General features: G+C 38.4%; 1 protein-coding gene across 3 annotated transcripts; it reads left to right on the forward strand.

Annotated features, from left to right (window-relative positions):
- The first annotated feature begins 1,260 nt into the window (after positions 1-1,260).
- On the forward strand, positions 1,261-13,787 carry LOC110677913 (major facilitator superfamily domain-containing protein 10). 3 transcript variants are annotated; one of them, XM_021849898.1, is made up of 6 exons: positions 1,261-1,523; positions 1,587-1,730; positions 11,983-12,451; positions 12,515-13,106; positions 13,162-13,329; positions 13,390-13,784. In XM_021849898.1, exons 3-6 carry the CDS (start codon positions 12,005-12,007, stop codon positions 13,620-13,622), a joined length of 1,440 nt encoding a protein of 479 aa, XP_021705590.1. In that variant the 5' UTR covers positions 1,261-1,523; positions 1,587-1,730; positions 11,983-12,004; the 3' UTR covers positions 13,623-13,784. The 3 variants fall into 3 exon arrangements, with proteins under 3 accessions (XP_021705590.1, XP_021705596.1, XP_021705581.1); XM_021849904.1 differs by having other exon boundaries at positions 1,597-1,730; XM_021849889.1 differs by lacking the exon at positions 1,587-1,730 and having other exon boundaries at positions 13,390-13,787.
- Positions 13,788-16,979: the final 3,192 nt, after the last annotated feature.

Raw genomic sequence — 16,979 nt, forward strand, 5'->3', positions numbered from 1 at the left:
GAAAGATAAAACTATTCCGAACTTGCATCAACCAAAGAAAATGTGTTTATTTATCTGAAATTAATTTAATTTATTCGGTTCATCCATGCAACCGTTACAACACGTTACACACAGAAATCGAAGCCGTCAGAATTTTTTCAAATGTAAACAAAAACTTTTTTCAAATTTATGGAGGGTAGAATTTCTTCGGTTTTTCATTGTCAATCGATTAATAAGACTATGGGCAAGCATATTATACAACCAGTGTCGTGGACTTTGTCGCCAATCGATAAAAAATGCCGGGGTCCAAAATGTATTGGTGTGTCCAAAATAATGAAAAACAGTGCGTCACAATTCAATTATTTTCGACGTATTTTGGATCCTAGACGACCGCATGGGCATTGTTATCTCATAGAGGAAGTTTTTCTCTACATTTTGGCATGTTCTTTGACTTGGTTATGCAGTGCAATCAATTAATTGGGACAAAAAACTAAAATCACTTCCTTAGGGGGTCCAAAATACGACACATTAGTTGCATACTTTAAGGCGTTTCCAAAGTAATTTAATCATTTTCATTGGCTAATAATCGAATGCCGGAAGGTATGCACTAAACGCCTTGAAGTATGCAACAAATGGGTTATACGCTTGATAATGAAGAGTAATATTTATGATTAAGGTCAAACACCGCAGTATCCAAAGATGGCCGACACAATGGGCAACTTGTAATCCTACTCGCTTTTCCAAAGGCACTTATCTAAAAAAAATAGTGAGCCCTAGTTTAAGCTTTCTTCTAGTGCATTAGATTAAAATAAAAATTGCATAGCAGTCTGTAGGTATAATATTAAAGTTTGATTCTAAGATGTCTCACCCTAACGATAAATATCGTATTGAAATCATTTTGATCTTAAGAACTTATAGCAAATCAACCACAATAATCATATTTTTAATCATTATTCTTTATTAGAGATACCTTCTGCTCTTTATTGGGTTGTTTCTGACAATTTCAATCACAAATCGTGATTAAATATAAGATTAATCATTAACACTCTGATTTAAAGTGGTCATGTGGACCATAGTAATGCGTACATTAATTGTAAATGCTATTTCAATCCTTTACCCAACTATACCAACCATTCTATCACCATCTTGGTCGAAATTCACTCGATCCCTCGCGTTCATTTCGGAATCGTTTTTGTTGGTTTTGTTGTATGCCACAGCTTGTGCTCTTTGAGTCAATGCGAGACGGCAAAGCACTTATTACTTCTAGCTAGCAGCTGTATTGCCAGTATAGGTCAGACAGCGGCTGACAGTCTACCGTGAGAAGCTGAAGCGAGTGCTGGCATCTTTCAAGCATCGGTACTCGCGCTCATACCCATTACACTTTGGGTGTGTAAAATGAAAGAAACAACAAAAAAGTGAAAGTAATTTGTTGTCCACCGAAACCACTTTCCGAGATCTGGACCACTACTGTCAGCCTTAAAAGTGTGGCAAATGTAGCTTACAACAGCAATAATTCGCACATTTAGTAATCTCAGCCAAATTTCGTAAGTACAACTCGAGCGTAGTATTTAGATAACGATAGTCTATTACTGGTTATGGTTGCAAAGTTTTTTTTAGGGCTTCTTCTGTGTTTTGGCGTAAAGCTATCAATTCGATAGGCTGCGAAGGCGCAATGTGTATCGTGTGGGCACGGATTGGTAGTTGACTTTACGATGCTGGTGTAAATTGCATAATACGATCCACGTCTGCTCGTGAGTAGATCAATTTATCTCCCGGTCGAGTTGATGTCCCGAGTGGACTTTGCTGAACGCGAATTATGTGACCAAGTTCTGTAGAGGAGCAAGATTTTCTTCATTCGAGTAATCTGGACTGGTTAGTTTGATTCGACATAGAACATGCTGTTAATTAAGCCATTTTCGTTCTCAGTTACTGAGATCTTAAATTGCTTGCGTTGAACTCTTTCCGTTTGCTCGGGACTAGGCGGGAACGTGACTGCATTGCGATTAGTTTACATATATTATTCTTTAGATTCCGGGAGCATCTTGGTTCGGTTTTTTCTCAGTTTGTTAGTCATGAATTCCGGTTTGGAGATAAGCCATTAGAATGACACCTATTGCACCTGATTGTAAACCCAAAAAAGATTCACGTTTTGATTGATGGATTGATATTTACTGCTGTTGCGTGCATCGCCAGTGTTCGTTCTTATCGAATCCCCTGATAATAACATAAAGAATGAACCTTTTGTTTTCATACAGGGGATGCTGGTTCAATATACACCACTTGGTTGCTCAAAAAGCTGATGAAATTTTTACAGATTATTTTTACTAAAGTAGAATGCTGCCCATAAAAGCATAACTGTCCCATATGGATTTCCTCCAAAAATTTTGTTTTGGCGGGCTACGCATATTTGTATGTATATTTTCATATGCACACATAAAATTGATCAGTTTGTTCGAAAACATTGCGAAAAAATTTCAAACTAGTGCTGTCCCATATTGAAAAATAAAGGCATAACAGTCTTTGTATAGATCAGCCTGCAAAAAGTATAATTATTCTTTAGTAAAAATTATCTGCGATACAAATTTATCGCGAGCACATTTTGATTGAAAATTAGCATCATTTATACATTCAGTTCATTCCATTTTGTAATGTAGAATATCCTATATATTTAACATAAGAACAGTAGTGTCTTACTGAATATTGCAACATGACCCAAAACCGCGCCCTTTACTGTACACAAAGCAGAACCGCTTCTGGCGGCAATGTCGATGTGGTCAGCTAGTCTTGGGTTGAATACGTTAAATCTTTACGAAAGCTAATTTACCGTATTTCATTTGCAATATTGATGATTAATTCGTTTTCAATCAAATAATTGAAGTTGCATAAACAATGGAGCTGAAATAGCTGTTGCGAGAGAAGCACATCTCTTCATCCAGACCATGGTGAAGGTGGTAAGAATGCATATAAGTCCGGACGAGGATCTACTCGGGTTGAACATTTTCTTGTTTTCACAGGGCATAGTTTATCTTCGTACCATTCGTTATAATAATGTGAAAACAGTTGATTGGCAAAGAAAACTCTCAGATTGAAAAACTATCACAACAAGAAACTCACAGCACTAAAAAACCTGGACGCATTTAAATGATCAGGACCGGATGGTATTGCACCCGTGTTCTTCAAGAATCGTTCAGAAGAGCTTACCGTTCCCCTAAAACGCATTTTCGACATATTTCTAAATAATGGAAAATTCCCAAAAGCTTGAAAATACTCATATTTGGTGCCTGTTTTTTAATCAGGCACAAAATCTGACATACGGAACCATCGCGGAATTGCCAATATCTCTTGAAAACATGTATCAGCTCCAATTGAAGTATTTTTAGACTATCATGTAGTGCAGATATGTAAAGTTGTAAGGGATCATAGATAATAGACTTAAAACTCACTTTTGTAGAACATTGGAATTTCATAATTAAACAAGCAAACAGTAAGCTTGGCTCCATTAAACTGTTCAGCAACAATTTGCATAACCCTTATACTATTAAAATATTGCATATTACATATTATATTATAATATATTATGTAAGACCAATTCTGAGATACTGCCACCTAGTATGGAACCCGAACCATATCATACACGAAGAACCCATAGAATAGGGGCTCCTGGGGTAATATGCACTGCCGAGGCAAAACGCACCCTGTCAGTTTCTCTGAAATAAACAAGTTTTGAGAGAAAAACACTATGCGGATCGATGAAACGTTGCAAATTGTTGACACCCTGAGAATTTGATACATTTTGGAAAACTTAACAAGGAGATAGAGCAATAAATTCGAAAAGCACGATTCTGATGTAACTTTCCAGATCATTTCACTTGTTGTTTTGAGAGTTATGAATTGAGGATTTTCACAACCTTTCACCATAAAACAGATGATTAGAGACTGGGTAAGTTGTTGATTACATGATTTGGCGAAATAACACAACGATTTCTATTTTTCATAACATTTTCTGTTAGGCGCCCGGATGGGGCAACATGCACTCCATCGGTTGGGGCAGAACGATCCAGTCCAAAATAAACTACAATCACGAAAGTTAGGTTATTTGAAGTCTTTACCAACGTATTTATGCCAAATTATATCATCTTATACACGAAAGCTATCAAAAACTCAAGTTTTTACGATAAATAAAATTACGTTTAAAACACGATGGTGCATCTTGCCTCATTGTTGTGGTGCATCATGCCCCTTTGTTTAGGTGCGTCTTGCCTCAATGTTGTGGTGCGTTCTGCCCCAAAAAGCGGTGCATCGTGCCCCACATAAATCCTAATTCACGCAAAAGTAGTGTTTGAAAAAAGTTAAATTTCCCAACAATCTAAATTAATTATGATGAAAATTCGCTCAACACCATGTAGGGTGAACCCAAACCAACTATATTCGTGTATTAAAACACTACATACATGTTGTTTAGTGTTCATTTCGGCACATTTTCCTTAAGTGGTGCATATTACCCCAGGAACCCCTAAGTACAGAAGCAATTCCTTTTATTTCCGGAGATTGAATTGTACTGAAGAAGAATTAACAAATGAGTTAGGTTTTTTAAGCTATAAAAATGTCTATGTATTCCAAATCATGCGTTGTTTTAGTATTTATTTAATCAAAATTCAATTGTGAACAGCAGTTTGTAGATAGAAACCTACTCATCCTAGTCTTTCCTCATTATTCAGGATATTTTGGTTTATTGTAAAGATTTTGAGCATACGGATACCCATGGACATCGGCTGCCAGATCACTGTATAGCAGGTTCCCAGTTCCCCGGGGGATGTGATCATGTTCCGAATTGGCCACTTATCTAGGAGCCCCTGGAATCTATAGAGTGATTACTACATTTGTGATTTTGAAAATGCTCCACATCTTCCAAGGCATATAAAACCTACTGTTCATGGTAGACGGTGATTCTAAAACTACTTCCAGAAGCATGAATTTTAAATATATTGAAGTTTGTTACCCATATTGGTTTTATTCCGTACAAAAAAATCCGTGTAAAATTATCCACTTTCATCAGGGTACCTCGAACCTACTATACAGTAGTCATGACAGCCGGAGGTTTATGAAGTACTTTCTGAAGCATCACCTTTTAAACTCTTGATATTTGATACCCATTTTGATGTGATTCCGGACATGTTTTTAATTGGCCACATCCCTTGGGGCACTTGGATACTACTAGAGAGTGGTCATGGCAGTCGGTGGTTCTGCAAATTCTTCCGGAATTATCACTTTTAGAAATCTTGAAGTTTGATGCCCATATTGATATGGTTCAGAACATGTTCCTAATTGGGCACTTCTCCCAGGGCACCTGGAACCTACTATAGAATGGTCAATTCGTCTAAAGGTTCTGAATATGCTGCCGGAAGCATCATCTTGGAAGTATAAGAGGAAAATAACCATCATTGTCGCTCAAATTTGAAGCAATGTTTATGAAAATCTATCATTGCATTGCACTTGCAATCTGAAATGCAATGATATATTTTCATGAAAATTTTTTAAAATTGAACGAAAAAACTGGGTTATCATTTTGGATGATTGCTGATGATTGAATGATGTATTCTTGAGCATTAAAGGTCACCCAGACAACCAGAAATCGCATAAAAGTTCACGTTATAAATCGTTTATTCATACTAATTACATCAAACCCGCAAAACACCGTGGATAAAATCGTCAGATTGATGAGTTTCCTCGCATAAAACACTTTTTTTCTGAGTTCATTTGTACATTTTGTTTCGTCCCGTACACTCGTACAAAGTAAGTCGAATCAATCCGTAGAAGCTGTCAAATAAACATTTGTTATCATAGGTTAAGTCGCATAAGATCACAGGTTAGTTCGGTTGAATATTTATACACTCGCATTGTATGTTATTATTCATCACATAATATATCCACGTATAACGCCTCCACTTTTGTACGTAGATGGCCTATTTGCGACATCTTTTAACTGAAATTATGCACATACAAAGCTTCCATGTGATTTCGTTATACGTACATTTTGGTTGTCTGGGCACTAGGATATAGCTCCGGATAGTATATACAATACATGATAGGAATTAGAAACATGAATGATCATATTTTCCGGAACCAGTTCTACGTAAATGGTTATATTTCTGAAGATTTTCAACAAACTTAAATGCGTTTGCCGGCATTCAACTTCCTATTAGTTCTAGTCTCTAGGAAAATTGTAAACACTCATACAACTTCACCCCGCACAAATTACAAGCGACAGAAAAATACCATTTGGACATGACCTTGGAGAATCCGGAACATCTTTGGTGTCAGGTGGCCAATATGCAGGGCCAATAAAGTTCCTGAAACAAGACCAAATTTGCCGCCGACTACTTCCAGATGCATTGAATTTCATCCATTCTTCATAAAGTTATGAGCATTTGGAATGAGCCAAAATTTTGCTCATCGTTCTGAATTGGCGTTGAGCCTGATATGACTTTATTTCTGTTGCCTTGCAATAAAATAAAGGCAAATGAGAACTTTCTTCATTTTTATGCTCTTATAATTATATTTTCGTGAGAAACTACTCAAAATACATCTGAGCGCTAGGTATTGAACACGATGATGTTCTGCTGGGCATTTATTTTGGCATTGTCGATGGTTGATTTCACTTGTTTAAAAGAGAAAAAAAAAAACGCTTTCAATTAACTTAGCCTAACTTAACGCATTTATCGTGGCGTCTAAATTTATAATAATTCGACATTTGTTTCAATGTTTCAACATTGCAATGTTTCAACATTGGATATTCTTGTAACTCATTGGTACATGATCATTTTTATTTTATTTTTAAATCCTCTGCAGAGCTTTCTTTCTGGTATTACAACGGCTAGTCCATATCAACATGGCTGGCCTGAAAATTTGTTTGAAGATAAACAGCTTGTTGTTAAAACAAAGTTAAGATTTTCTATTAATAAGTGTATACAGATATTTTATATATTTGTTATATATGGCATTCAATGTGATTTTTGATAGCTAAATTTGTATCTAGCATGAGCCCTAGATACTTAACTTCATCTGAACAATTTATTAGAACCCCTCTCATCGTGACAACATGTCTACTTGAAAGTTTCAAATAAAGAGCTTTTGGTTTATGTGGGAATATTATTGGTTGAGAAGTCTTCCATTTTTGCAAATTTTGGTTATCAGGAAAAAAAAATCAACTGAAAACATTTGTTATTAATATATCAACCAAGAATAATAAACTAGTCTTTGAAAGTTTTCTGATGAGGGTGTAAAAAATCTACCTAGCATCGCCAGGGTCTTTCATATTTTAGATTTTTTTTATAACTTCTCCCAAATCATCTTCCCAGGAATTTTTGAAAACGTTCACGTTTTTAAGACGGATCAAGAGTTTAAGATCATTGTCTGTAATCATGGACTTCACATTTTTGTATTACAATGCCTCTTGGTTCAACAGTGGAATAAGTTAACGTTTCGAGCGCATTGTCAATATCTAGTTTTGTTTGCAAAGAAATGGTAACATCAACATTACTATCGATGTATTCCTGTCGGCTCGTAAACAAATTGAAAGTGGAGCTGATAGAATTGAGAATCGCTTTATGGGATATTTGGAATTTATCAATTTCTATATGATGAAGTCCTACTTTTTAGTGACAACTTTTGTCCATGTCGCATGATAGTGTATTATTCATCCAGTTTTTGCAAATAAAAATGGAGATATGCGAGTTTGATTGCATTTTAGCACGTCAGGATGCAAACTTCCAACTCAAGAAAACGTTCTGATTAGGAAAAAAAAAGTCTAATCAACTTGCTTTTTGTCTTACCTCATTCGCAAAAACTGGAGTAACATGACTTTTTTAGCACTTGCACGTGTAGCCCTGCTATATTTCCTTCTAAGGACTGTTCATTTTTAAAGTGGACACCTTGTTTATGATATATTTTTTTTATTCATGAATGAAGAGGAAACCAGTTTGCTGCAAATTGGTGTATATATTTTCCCCGTTACCTGTTCATTTTACCCACATGTTTGGAACATTGACACTGTGGAAAGACATTTTCAAAATTATAATAATGTTGTAAAAATTCTATTTCCATCACAATATTTCAACTTGTTACATTGCATAAACATCCTTCTTCAATTCTGAGCAATTGGAAAAGAATTTGACAGCTTCATAAGCAAGAAAACATGAAAATTGCTTAGGGTGTTCATTAGGGTGTCCCATTTTTCCAAGACCATCACAGAATTCTCTTCCCCTTAAATTAACAGTTTCCTTTTGATACTCAAAGACTCCCTGCAAAATTTCAGCTCAATTAATTTAAATCTCAAGCATCGCAAAGAGTTTTTCGAATTTGGACATATTTATTAAATCGCCAATGGGATTGTATGCAATGACATTGCATACAAGAAAATATGTTCATAGTGAGCGGCGATTTTTTAAATGAAGACATCAAAAACAATTTCTAACAGCAGCTGTAATCACCGCTGCAATTAACTACTTCTGCCATGTTTGTGTGATCATCTGCGATCTACGAAATTTTAAATACCTTTTTGTGAAGGCTATTAACTATCTTATTCAATTTTAACAATCTGTCTGGGAGACACGCCTTTGCTAGTGCTTTAGTCCCCGTTATTTTTTCATAATTAGATTAGGTATGGCGTAGTATTTTTCAATACAAGAGATGAATAGGGTCCTAAACCATGTCCCAATTTTAGTATCAAACGCTCAAGTTAAGGTCAATAATACATGTTTACTCAATTTTCTAATGTTTTCCGTTGGTTTGAGTCAAAAAAACATTTTTTATGTTTTTTTTTAGATTTTGTCACACCCATTGGCTTAAACTCAAATTTTGGGTGTATTTTGTTTTCCGTGTCCCTTCCGAAATGACAGATAGGAACAGCCCCAGTGTTAAAACTAAAACCCCTGTGGTGTTTTTGTCGACTAAGCGAACGTCAAGCATGATCTCAAGCGTCAAGGTTCATTTATGGACCCCATTTTTAAATTAAAGTTTAAACATGATGTAGCCGTTATTTGAGCGGGAAAAATTGCTAAAGTAGTTGCAGTAACATGTTCATTGTTATTGAATAAAAGCAAGATTTCATTAAAAATTTTAGTATCCAATTAACTAATGGCTTCAGCGTTCCCATCCTTAACAGTGTGTTATAGTCTAGTTCGGCATATGAGCGTGGTGAGAATAATAAGATTTTCAATAAAACTTGGACATCAACTGCAGGAATAAGTTTCACACAGATTCAATGTCTTACTATATTTTGGACCACGATGCTAGTGCCTTTGCGGAAGTATGTTTCATGATCAAATTTTGATACAGGTAAAATTCCTAAACAAATAACTTACCCCCACTTCTCCTATAAAAATAAAAATCAACTGGTTTGCTACAAAGGTGTTTTTTTTAATTTCATGAAAATGGTCTTCAGCTGGGAGGAAGAAACTGATACAAAATTTCTGTACGGCAAGGTGAGCCGAGATTCTGCTGTCACGAATGGTCACTGGGAGTCAGCATCCCATTGTTTAGGAATACACGAAAGAGGCGCGTAATTAATCAAAACAAATTTTTGCATTTCCTTAAACGTGACAAAATTTCAATGAATCTATTCATGCACACTCAAATGTAAAGTCGTGAAAGCACTTTTTACTCTGGTTGATATAAAGTATTGAAATACGCATACTTTTACTTTTCCATGTTCCCATAGGTATTGAAACATAAATCCCCGGGTCTATAATACCAGCTCCGGCACTATCGTTCATTGTAGAACCATCTGTGTTAAAATAAACGATCCTGGTAAAATAATAGGCCCTCCTAATTCCCATATTTGGCAATTCGTATCATTCACTTTATATGGTTTATTTCAGGGACGAAAAAAATCATGCTCACTATACTCAATTCACTGACATTTATGCCACCATCAAAGTAACCGCACCACCACCAATATGATTGCACCAATGAAGATGGCACAAAAGTAGATGAAAAAACAAACAACGATGCCCGTACGTCGCTGGTGTTTTTGATTATCAGAAGCAGAAGAGTGTCAGTTTTAGAAAATTGATTATCATTGAGGTTCATACTAATTAAAAAGTATGCTGCTTTACGGGTAATGAACGATCCGATGCACGGAATCGATGATGTTGACGCGTCTTTACTGTGCTTTGTGCAAAAATTACAACTTCCCGAAGCGGAATGTAAAAAAGTCAAGCTGTCCAGAATGAATATCATTTTTTGCTTCCGATGATCATAAAGCGGTTGAGTATCAGCAGGGTAAAAGGAAACTGACAATCTTGCGGCAAGCGCTTTGCCAATCTTTGTTGTGTTGTCAAGGCGAGGATAAAAACAAATAAAATTCAACGAAGATTCTACCCAGCAAGTATCAATGTAGGCGAGGGTAGATTGAGTATTTTCGTCCCTGGTTTATTTATTTATAGGTTTAAGTTTTTTTCCCATCCAGTCTCCAATCATCCGCTGCACGTATTGATACAATTAGAGACAATGTCTATATCATCCGCGAAGCAAACAAATTGACTGGATCTCGTAAAAATCGTACCCGGCTGTTAAGTCCGGCTCTCCGCATAACACCTTCTAGCGCAATATTGAACAACAGGCACGGGAGTCCATCACCTTGCCGTAGATCCAAACGAACTGGAGTGCCTGTAAACTTCACATCGTCGCTATTGTCAGTCTCGTGAGCTTCTTGGGAGAGATGTTCTCGTCCATGATTTTCCATAGCTCTACGTGGTCGATACTACCATATGCCGCCTTGAAATCGATGAAAAGACGATGCGTTGGGACCTGGTATTCACGACATTTTTTGAGGATATGTACAGTAATGATCTGGTCCGTTGTCGATTGGCCGTCGACGAAGGCAGCTTGAAAACTTCCCACGAACTCGTTTACTACAGGTGACAGACGACGGAAGATGATCTGGGATAATACTTTGCAGGCCGCAGAATAGTGATCGCCCGAAAGTTCTCACAATCTAACTTGTCGCCTATATTGTTCTTGAGCTGGTGAATGGCATCCTTAACTCCCTCAAAATGGGAGCTGGTTGGTCTCCATTGCCCTAACGAAGGCATTTCCTCCGTTGTTCCGTCCTTCATTGCCTGTGCTCTCAGCGCCATTCAGGTGTTTGTCGAAGTGCTGCTTCTACCTTTCGATCACCTCACGCTCGTCCGTCAAAATGCTCCCATCCTTATCCCTGCACATCTCGGCTCGCGGCACAAAGCCGTTGCGGGATGCGTTGAGTAAAGAGAATTGCTATCTGGACTCCCTAAAAATGGGTGCTGCCAGTTCAATCGAAGATGGCGTGGAAATAGCAAGCACGTGGCGAAAGAAGGGTGGCATCCACAAATTACGTAACGTCCAGAGGTGGGGAGGGGATAGGCTCGAGCGTTACGACTCATACACAATTTTGAAAATTTTCATACAAAAAGCGTTACGGATTGGAGGGGGTGGAAAATTTCCAATTTTAGCGTTACGTAATAAATGGATGCTGCTAAAGGAACCCGACCAACTTGCCCCAGTGCCGTCCCATAGGGGATTTTTTCGGCTCCCTCTGAAAAAAATATCTGTCAGTAATACTTTATTCATTTGGCTCGACTGTTTAACAAAAAAAAATGTTATTTTGTTTGACATGCAGGGGATGCCGTAGATAGTATCAACACTTCCGTCAACCATCATGGTGTCCGAGAGGGCATGAATTACAGTTTTTCAATAATTGAAGACTATCTCGTTCCTTGTGTACATATATTTCACTATTTTCTGTGTTATGCCAATAATGACGAACTAGCGAAGCAGACAAATTTACTGGATCTGGTGAAAATTATTTCCAGACTCATCGCAACATACAATCGATTAGTATATGGGTCATTGAAAAGGCGTACTTTTTTATCATAATTTGCTAATGTAATTTAAAAAATTTAGCATACAATTACCGCACACTCGATTCTTAAATCATTCCTCACTTCTTAATTCTTTATATTCCAGATTTCGTCACACCATCATCACAATGACATACAACACAATGAGCGTGATCAAGAAGCGTTCTGGGCTTTCCAGCTCGACAATCAACAACAACAATCTGGCACAGTCCACCCAGCACGAAAAGGTGGCCGAATCGTCCAAAACAATCAACGAAATCACCCGGACGCATCCGACGGCCTATTTGATCTTTGGATCATTGCTGTTGGATTTGCTGGCATTCACCATGATCCTGCCGCTGTTGCCGTCCATGCTGGAATATTACAAACAGAACGATGTTGGCGGGTTGTACGGGTACCTGTCGGATAGCATTAGTAGCTTCCAGGAGTGGGTCGGTGCTCCGAAACGGTTCAATTCAGTTCTCTTCGGTGGCGCTCTGGGTTCCATGTTCAGTTTGCTGCAGTTTATCGTTAGTCCAATAGCCGGAGGTCTGTCGGACATCTATGGACGGAAGCCCGTAATGATTGTTTGCGCTGTGAGTAACTGATTGATTTTACTACTTCAAGGGACAACATATTATATGGTTTCTTGATTTCAGATTGGTATAGCTGCTTCATACGGTTTATGGGCCTATTCTCATAACTTTCTGCTCTTTGTGCTGGCTCGTTTTGTGGGTGGCTTGAGCAAAGGCAATATCTCGATCTGTATGGCAGTGATCACAGACGTTTCCAACCAGCAGAACCGCGGAAAAGCAATGGCATTGGTCGGAATTGCCTTTTCGTTGGGATTTATCGTGGGACCTATGATTGGAGCGATATTCTCTCGGTTTGCAGACAAAACCGATGCGCACTGGTTCTGGTTGCCAGCCATGTTTGCCATGGGTCTGGCTGTGCTGGATGTTATCTTCATTGCAGTCTGCCTTAAAGAGTCCCTGCCGAAAGAGAAACGCTCAAAAAAGATCATTAATACACTCTCGCAAACTCTGGACCATATCAGTATTCCGGCATTGTTCAAATTTTCAGCTGTGAAGAATCTTTCCAAGCGAGACATTGGATCACTTCAAAGTCTTGGTTTAGTTTATTTCATCTATTTATTCATCTACTCCGGACTGGAGTTTACCGTCACATTCCTTATGTATCATAAGTTCAACTACACATCGATAGATCAGGCTAAAATGTTCCTCACCACTGGTAATTTGTTTGGAAGATTTGTAGCTATAAATAATTCTAATCGATAATCTTTCAGGTATAATCATGGCCTTGTTGCAAGGCTCGGTCGTTCGGAGGCTTCCACAGCGTTTAACACAAATTTCGGCCGTCGGTGGGTTGTACTTAATCATACCAGCATTTATTATCGTAGGGATTGCGGAGACAACGCAAATGCTCTATCTGGGCATGATTCTATTTGCGATTTGTAAGTTTTTCGTTATTCAATAATCGTTGCCCCGTGTTAATCATCCATTTGTACTTCCAGCAACCGCGTTCGTGGTGACATGCATGACCACGCTTACGTCCAAGTATGGCGATTTCCATCAGAAGGGAACCGTTTTGGGAGTGTTTCGGTCACTTGGTGCTTTGGCTCGTGCCCTTGGTCCGATTGTAGCCTCGATTGCCTTCTGGAGCATAGGATCTAAAATCACTTACGTCGTCGGGGGCGTCCTTTTGGTTTGCCCTACGTTGATGATGCAGTTGATGAAACTGTCCTGAGTGTTTTTTGAGTGCTGTTTCTCTTAAATTGTTTTGTTACGTCCGTTTATAGTAAGTACTTTGTAATACTCTTTCTACACAGTATTTTTGAGTATTGTCATTCCGTGCTCGTTTACGACACTTTAGAACAATATTTATAGTATAATTAAAAATCTTTTTGATAAACTTGTATTTGTCTGATGTATTGATGACATTACTCAATTCATTGTTTTAATTTGATCTGTGGTTAGCACACCTTGGAGATGCTCTATATCAACTGCAACGATTGATGGATGTCTCGGGCCCGATTTATCAGACGAGCCAATCGAGCCCTCTGTCACCATAGAAGATGGTGTCTCCATCCATGTCGACAGCCTGGTGTTTAGTCACATATCTCATCATTCTTGTGTAAAACATTAGGATCAGTCGTGTTTGACATAATTCATGCGATACGGTAACCTCTATGAGTTGTAGTTTCTGTCTTTTCTAGTGCTAACCCAGTAAACACAAACTCGTATATGATAATGCATAAAGCCTGATTTGCTGCTGAACAGGAATCGCTAAAGAAATTTCTCGCCGATTCCTTGCAGAAATTTTCTACAGCGACTCCCATTTGAACTGACAATTCTTTTCAACTGCGTACGGAGGGTGTAAGAACTAAGTTGGAGGTGATGATTTCGTATTTTGGGAGTAAACATCACCTCCAATGACTGTCTAACGATAAACTTGCGATAATCGACGCGCCACCATATTTCATATAACGGAGGGTATTAGAACTAATTTGGAGGTGATGATTTGGAGGTTATTTGGCAATTTGGAGGTTAAAATCCCCTCCAAACACTAGCGATTTTGCGGTGGGATGTTGACGTTTGATGACGAAAAGAGAAGCGACACTATGATTTCAAGAGCCCTAAATAGAAAGATTCCACTGTAGTCGACTGATGTAGATGAAGCAGAAGATTTTCTTCATGTTGCCTTTGTAGATCAGTATTGTTTCTTTTGTCGATAGAGACCGAGCGTGAATTATAGTTCTATTTCGACCAAACGTTAGTGTTTCAATCCGCAATAATCCCGAAGGAGTCCAAGAGTGGAACGAACCAGAAAAGTGTTCTCCGGCTATCGAACATTGGTCCTTCGAGCCGGATGCGGTTTATTGCGGATATTCAATTCCGCTAATCCAGCAATGTCTGTCGCAAGAAAAATTAAAGGACTTCTAGTGGAGAAGGAGAATGAGTTGGCATCGTTCGAAATATTTTACGAGTTCATGGATGAGTACAACGAACACACACCAGTGGCGGCACTCAAAATCCGCCTAGAAAAACTAGAAAAGCTTCACGAACAGCTGATGTCCGTCTATATGGATTTGCAGATCAACGATGAAATTCCTGAAAATGTCACTGCTTACCTGAAGGAAAAAATCTTGTACGAGAAGAAATACTACAAGATTAAGGAATTTCTGGTCAACAAAATGGATCAAGACCCACAAAATGCAGAACGTTCCATCCGTTTCAATGAGTCCATTATGGTACAGCAATTGGCTCCAAAGGTTCAATTGCCCAGAATTACTTTGCCTAGGTTTTCTGGCAACATACAAGAATGGTTTACCTTCCGTGAATTATATGTCGCTCTCATCCATAGCTCAGCTGAGCTGCCTACCATCGAAAAATTCCATTATCTACGTTCTCAGCTTGATGGCGAAGCTTTGTCTGTGATAGGCTCACTACCGCTCACACAAGATAACTATGTCGTGGCTTGGGATCTACTCACAGAACGATATTCTAACAAAAAATTGTTAAAACGTAAGCAAGTTCAAACACTTTTTGAGCTACCAGAACTGAAACGAGAAAACGCGAGGGAACTTCGTGATCTCACTGATGGATTTGAAAGAGCGATGAAAGGGTTAGATCAAATTTCGCAGGATGCAGATTATAAACATCTGCTACTCGTACATCTGTTATCACCGAAATTAGATACTACTACACGTCGCAGTTGGGAAGAAGAGTCGTCTAAACGCGATACGGATACTATTATAGAACTGCTCGAATTTTTGAGACGCCGTATGCAAATATTGGAGTCTGCTACTGTAGAACAGAACATTTCGTCCAGACGAAATGATGGGTCATCAAGACTGGTCAGCATGACAGCGCTTCGTGTGTCCGAACCGAAATGTTTTTTGTGTCGTGGTGAACACTTACTTCGGTGGTGTCCTATGTTTGCAGGGCTTCCCGCTACAGAGAAAGAGGAAGAGATTAGAAGGCATGGTCTATGTCGTAATTGTTTGGGTAAGGGACACACATGCAGAAATTGTCCATCGAGATTTTCGTGTCGAAGGTGCGGTTTACGACATCACACACTCCTGTGTTCGGAAAGCAATACAAATGATATGCCGTCTCAATCTAACAACTTAGATGCCCAAAGTCAGGATACACCATTAGACTGGCCCAGCTCAGTATGGGAGAAAAATAAAGGTGTTTGATTCCACGGGGCACTCCCCAGGATTATTTCTTGGGGTTAGAGGAAGCCTTCCTGAAAAATTCAGCTCATTTGGTCGTTCCATGAACTGGCGCATTTGAATTGAAGTTAATATGGGATTATTAGCTCAAACGTATGAGCAACAGCACATCATCTACTGTTTGGTTTAGGAAAATTGATGATCGCGTTCAATTGGACCCAGAATGTCAAAAACACTACTTGATATAATAGCGAAGAATATTGTAGAAGATTGTACCATGATCAAAATTAATAAAGTTGGTGTTTTAACCATCTGAAGTATATCATGCAATACTGCTTGTATTTTTTCAACATAGCTTGGAGGTAACCACTAAGCGCATCATAGCCACCTATGACGCTGGGCGAGCTGAGGCACATGTCGCATGCATATGAGTGACTGAACGGGAGTGCTGATGTAAGCCTAACTTTCAACAACTGAAAAAGTAATGAAAATGAGATTAAATCCAGATACAACCTTCTGCAATTATGTTCATTAGGGTATCAACTAGTGTATTTGTCATTCTGGGCTTATTTGAACGCGAACAATTAGTATACGGAACGAAACATTGACATAGGATTAATTTTCAATATATTTGAGACGAATATCCCATACAAACTTCATATCGATTGCGCCAGCTGGTGGAGCAACCAAATGAGTTGAAATTTTGAGAGAGCGTTTTTCTTACCCTAAGGCTCATATCTAGGGGGTGCCCCATTAAGTTTTACTACATTTTTGTTTAAGGGCCAGTCTAATACACCATGAGTGGCCAATCTAACAACCACGAAGACAAACTGCGAACAACGAAAGGGTCCTGTTTTGTTGATAACTGCCATGGTGAACGTTGTTGACAACAAGGGCAATTGCCATCAAGCTCGTGCTTTATTGGA

This window comes from Aedes aegypti, chromosome 1 (assembly GCF_002204515.2).
Source record: "Aedes aegypti strain LVP_AGWG chromosome 1, AaegL5.0 Primary Assembly, whole genome shotgun sequence".
Classification (NCBI taxonomy): domain Eukaryota; kingdom Metazoa; phylum Arthropoda; class Insecta; order Diptera; family Culicidae; genus Aedes; species Aedes aegypti.

Coding starts and splice junctions, on each gene's coding strand:
- LOC110677913 (XM_021849889.1), top strand. CDS start 12,005: ATGACATACAACACAATGAGCGTGATCAAGAAGCGTTCTGGGCTTTCC. Junction 12,452..12,514: donor CCGTAATGATTGTTTGCGCT/GTGAGTAACTGA, acceptor TCTTGATTTCAG/ATTGGTATAGCTGCTTCATA. Junction 13,107..13,161: donor TAAAATGTTCCTCACCACTG/GTAATTTGTTTG, acceptor ATAATCTTTCAG/GTATAATCATGGCCTTGTTG.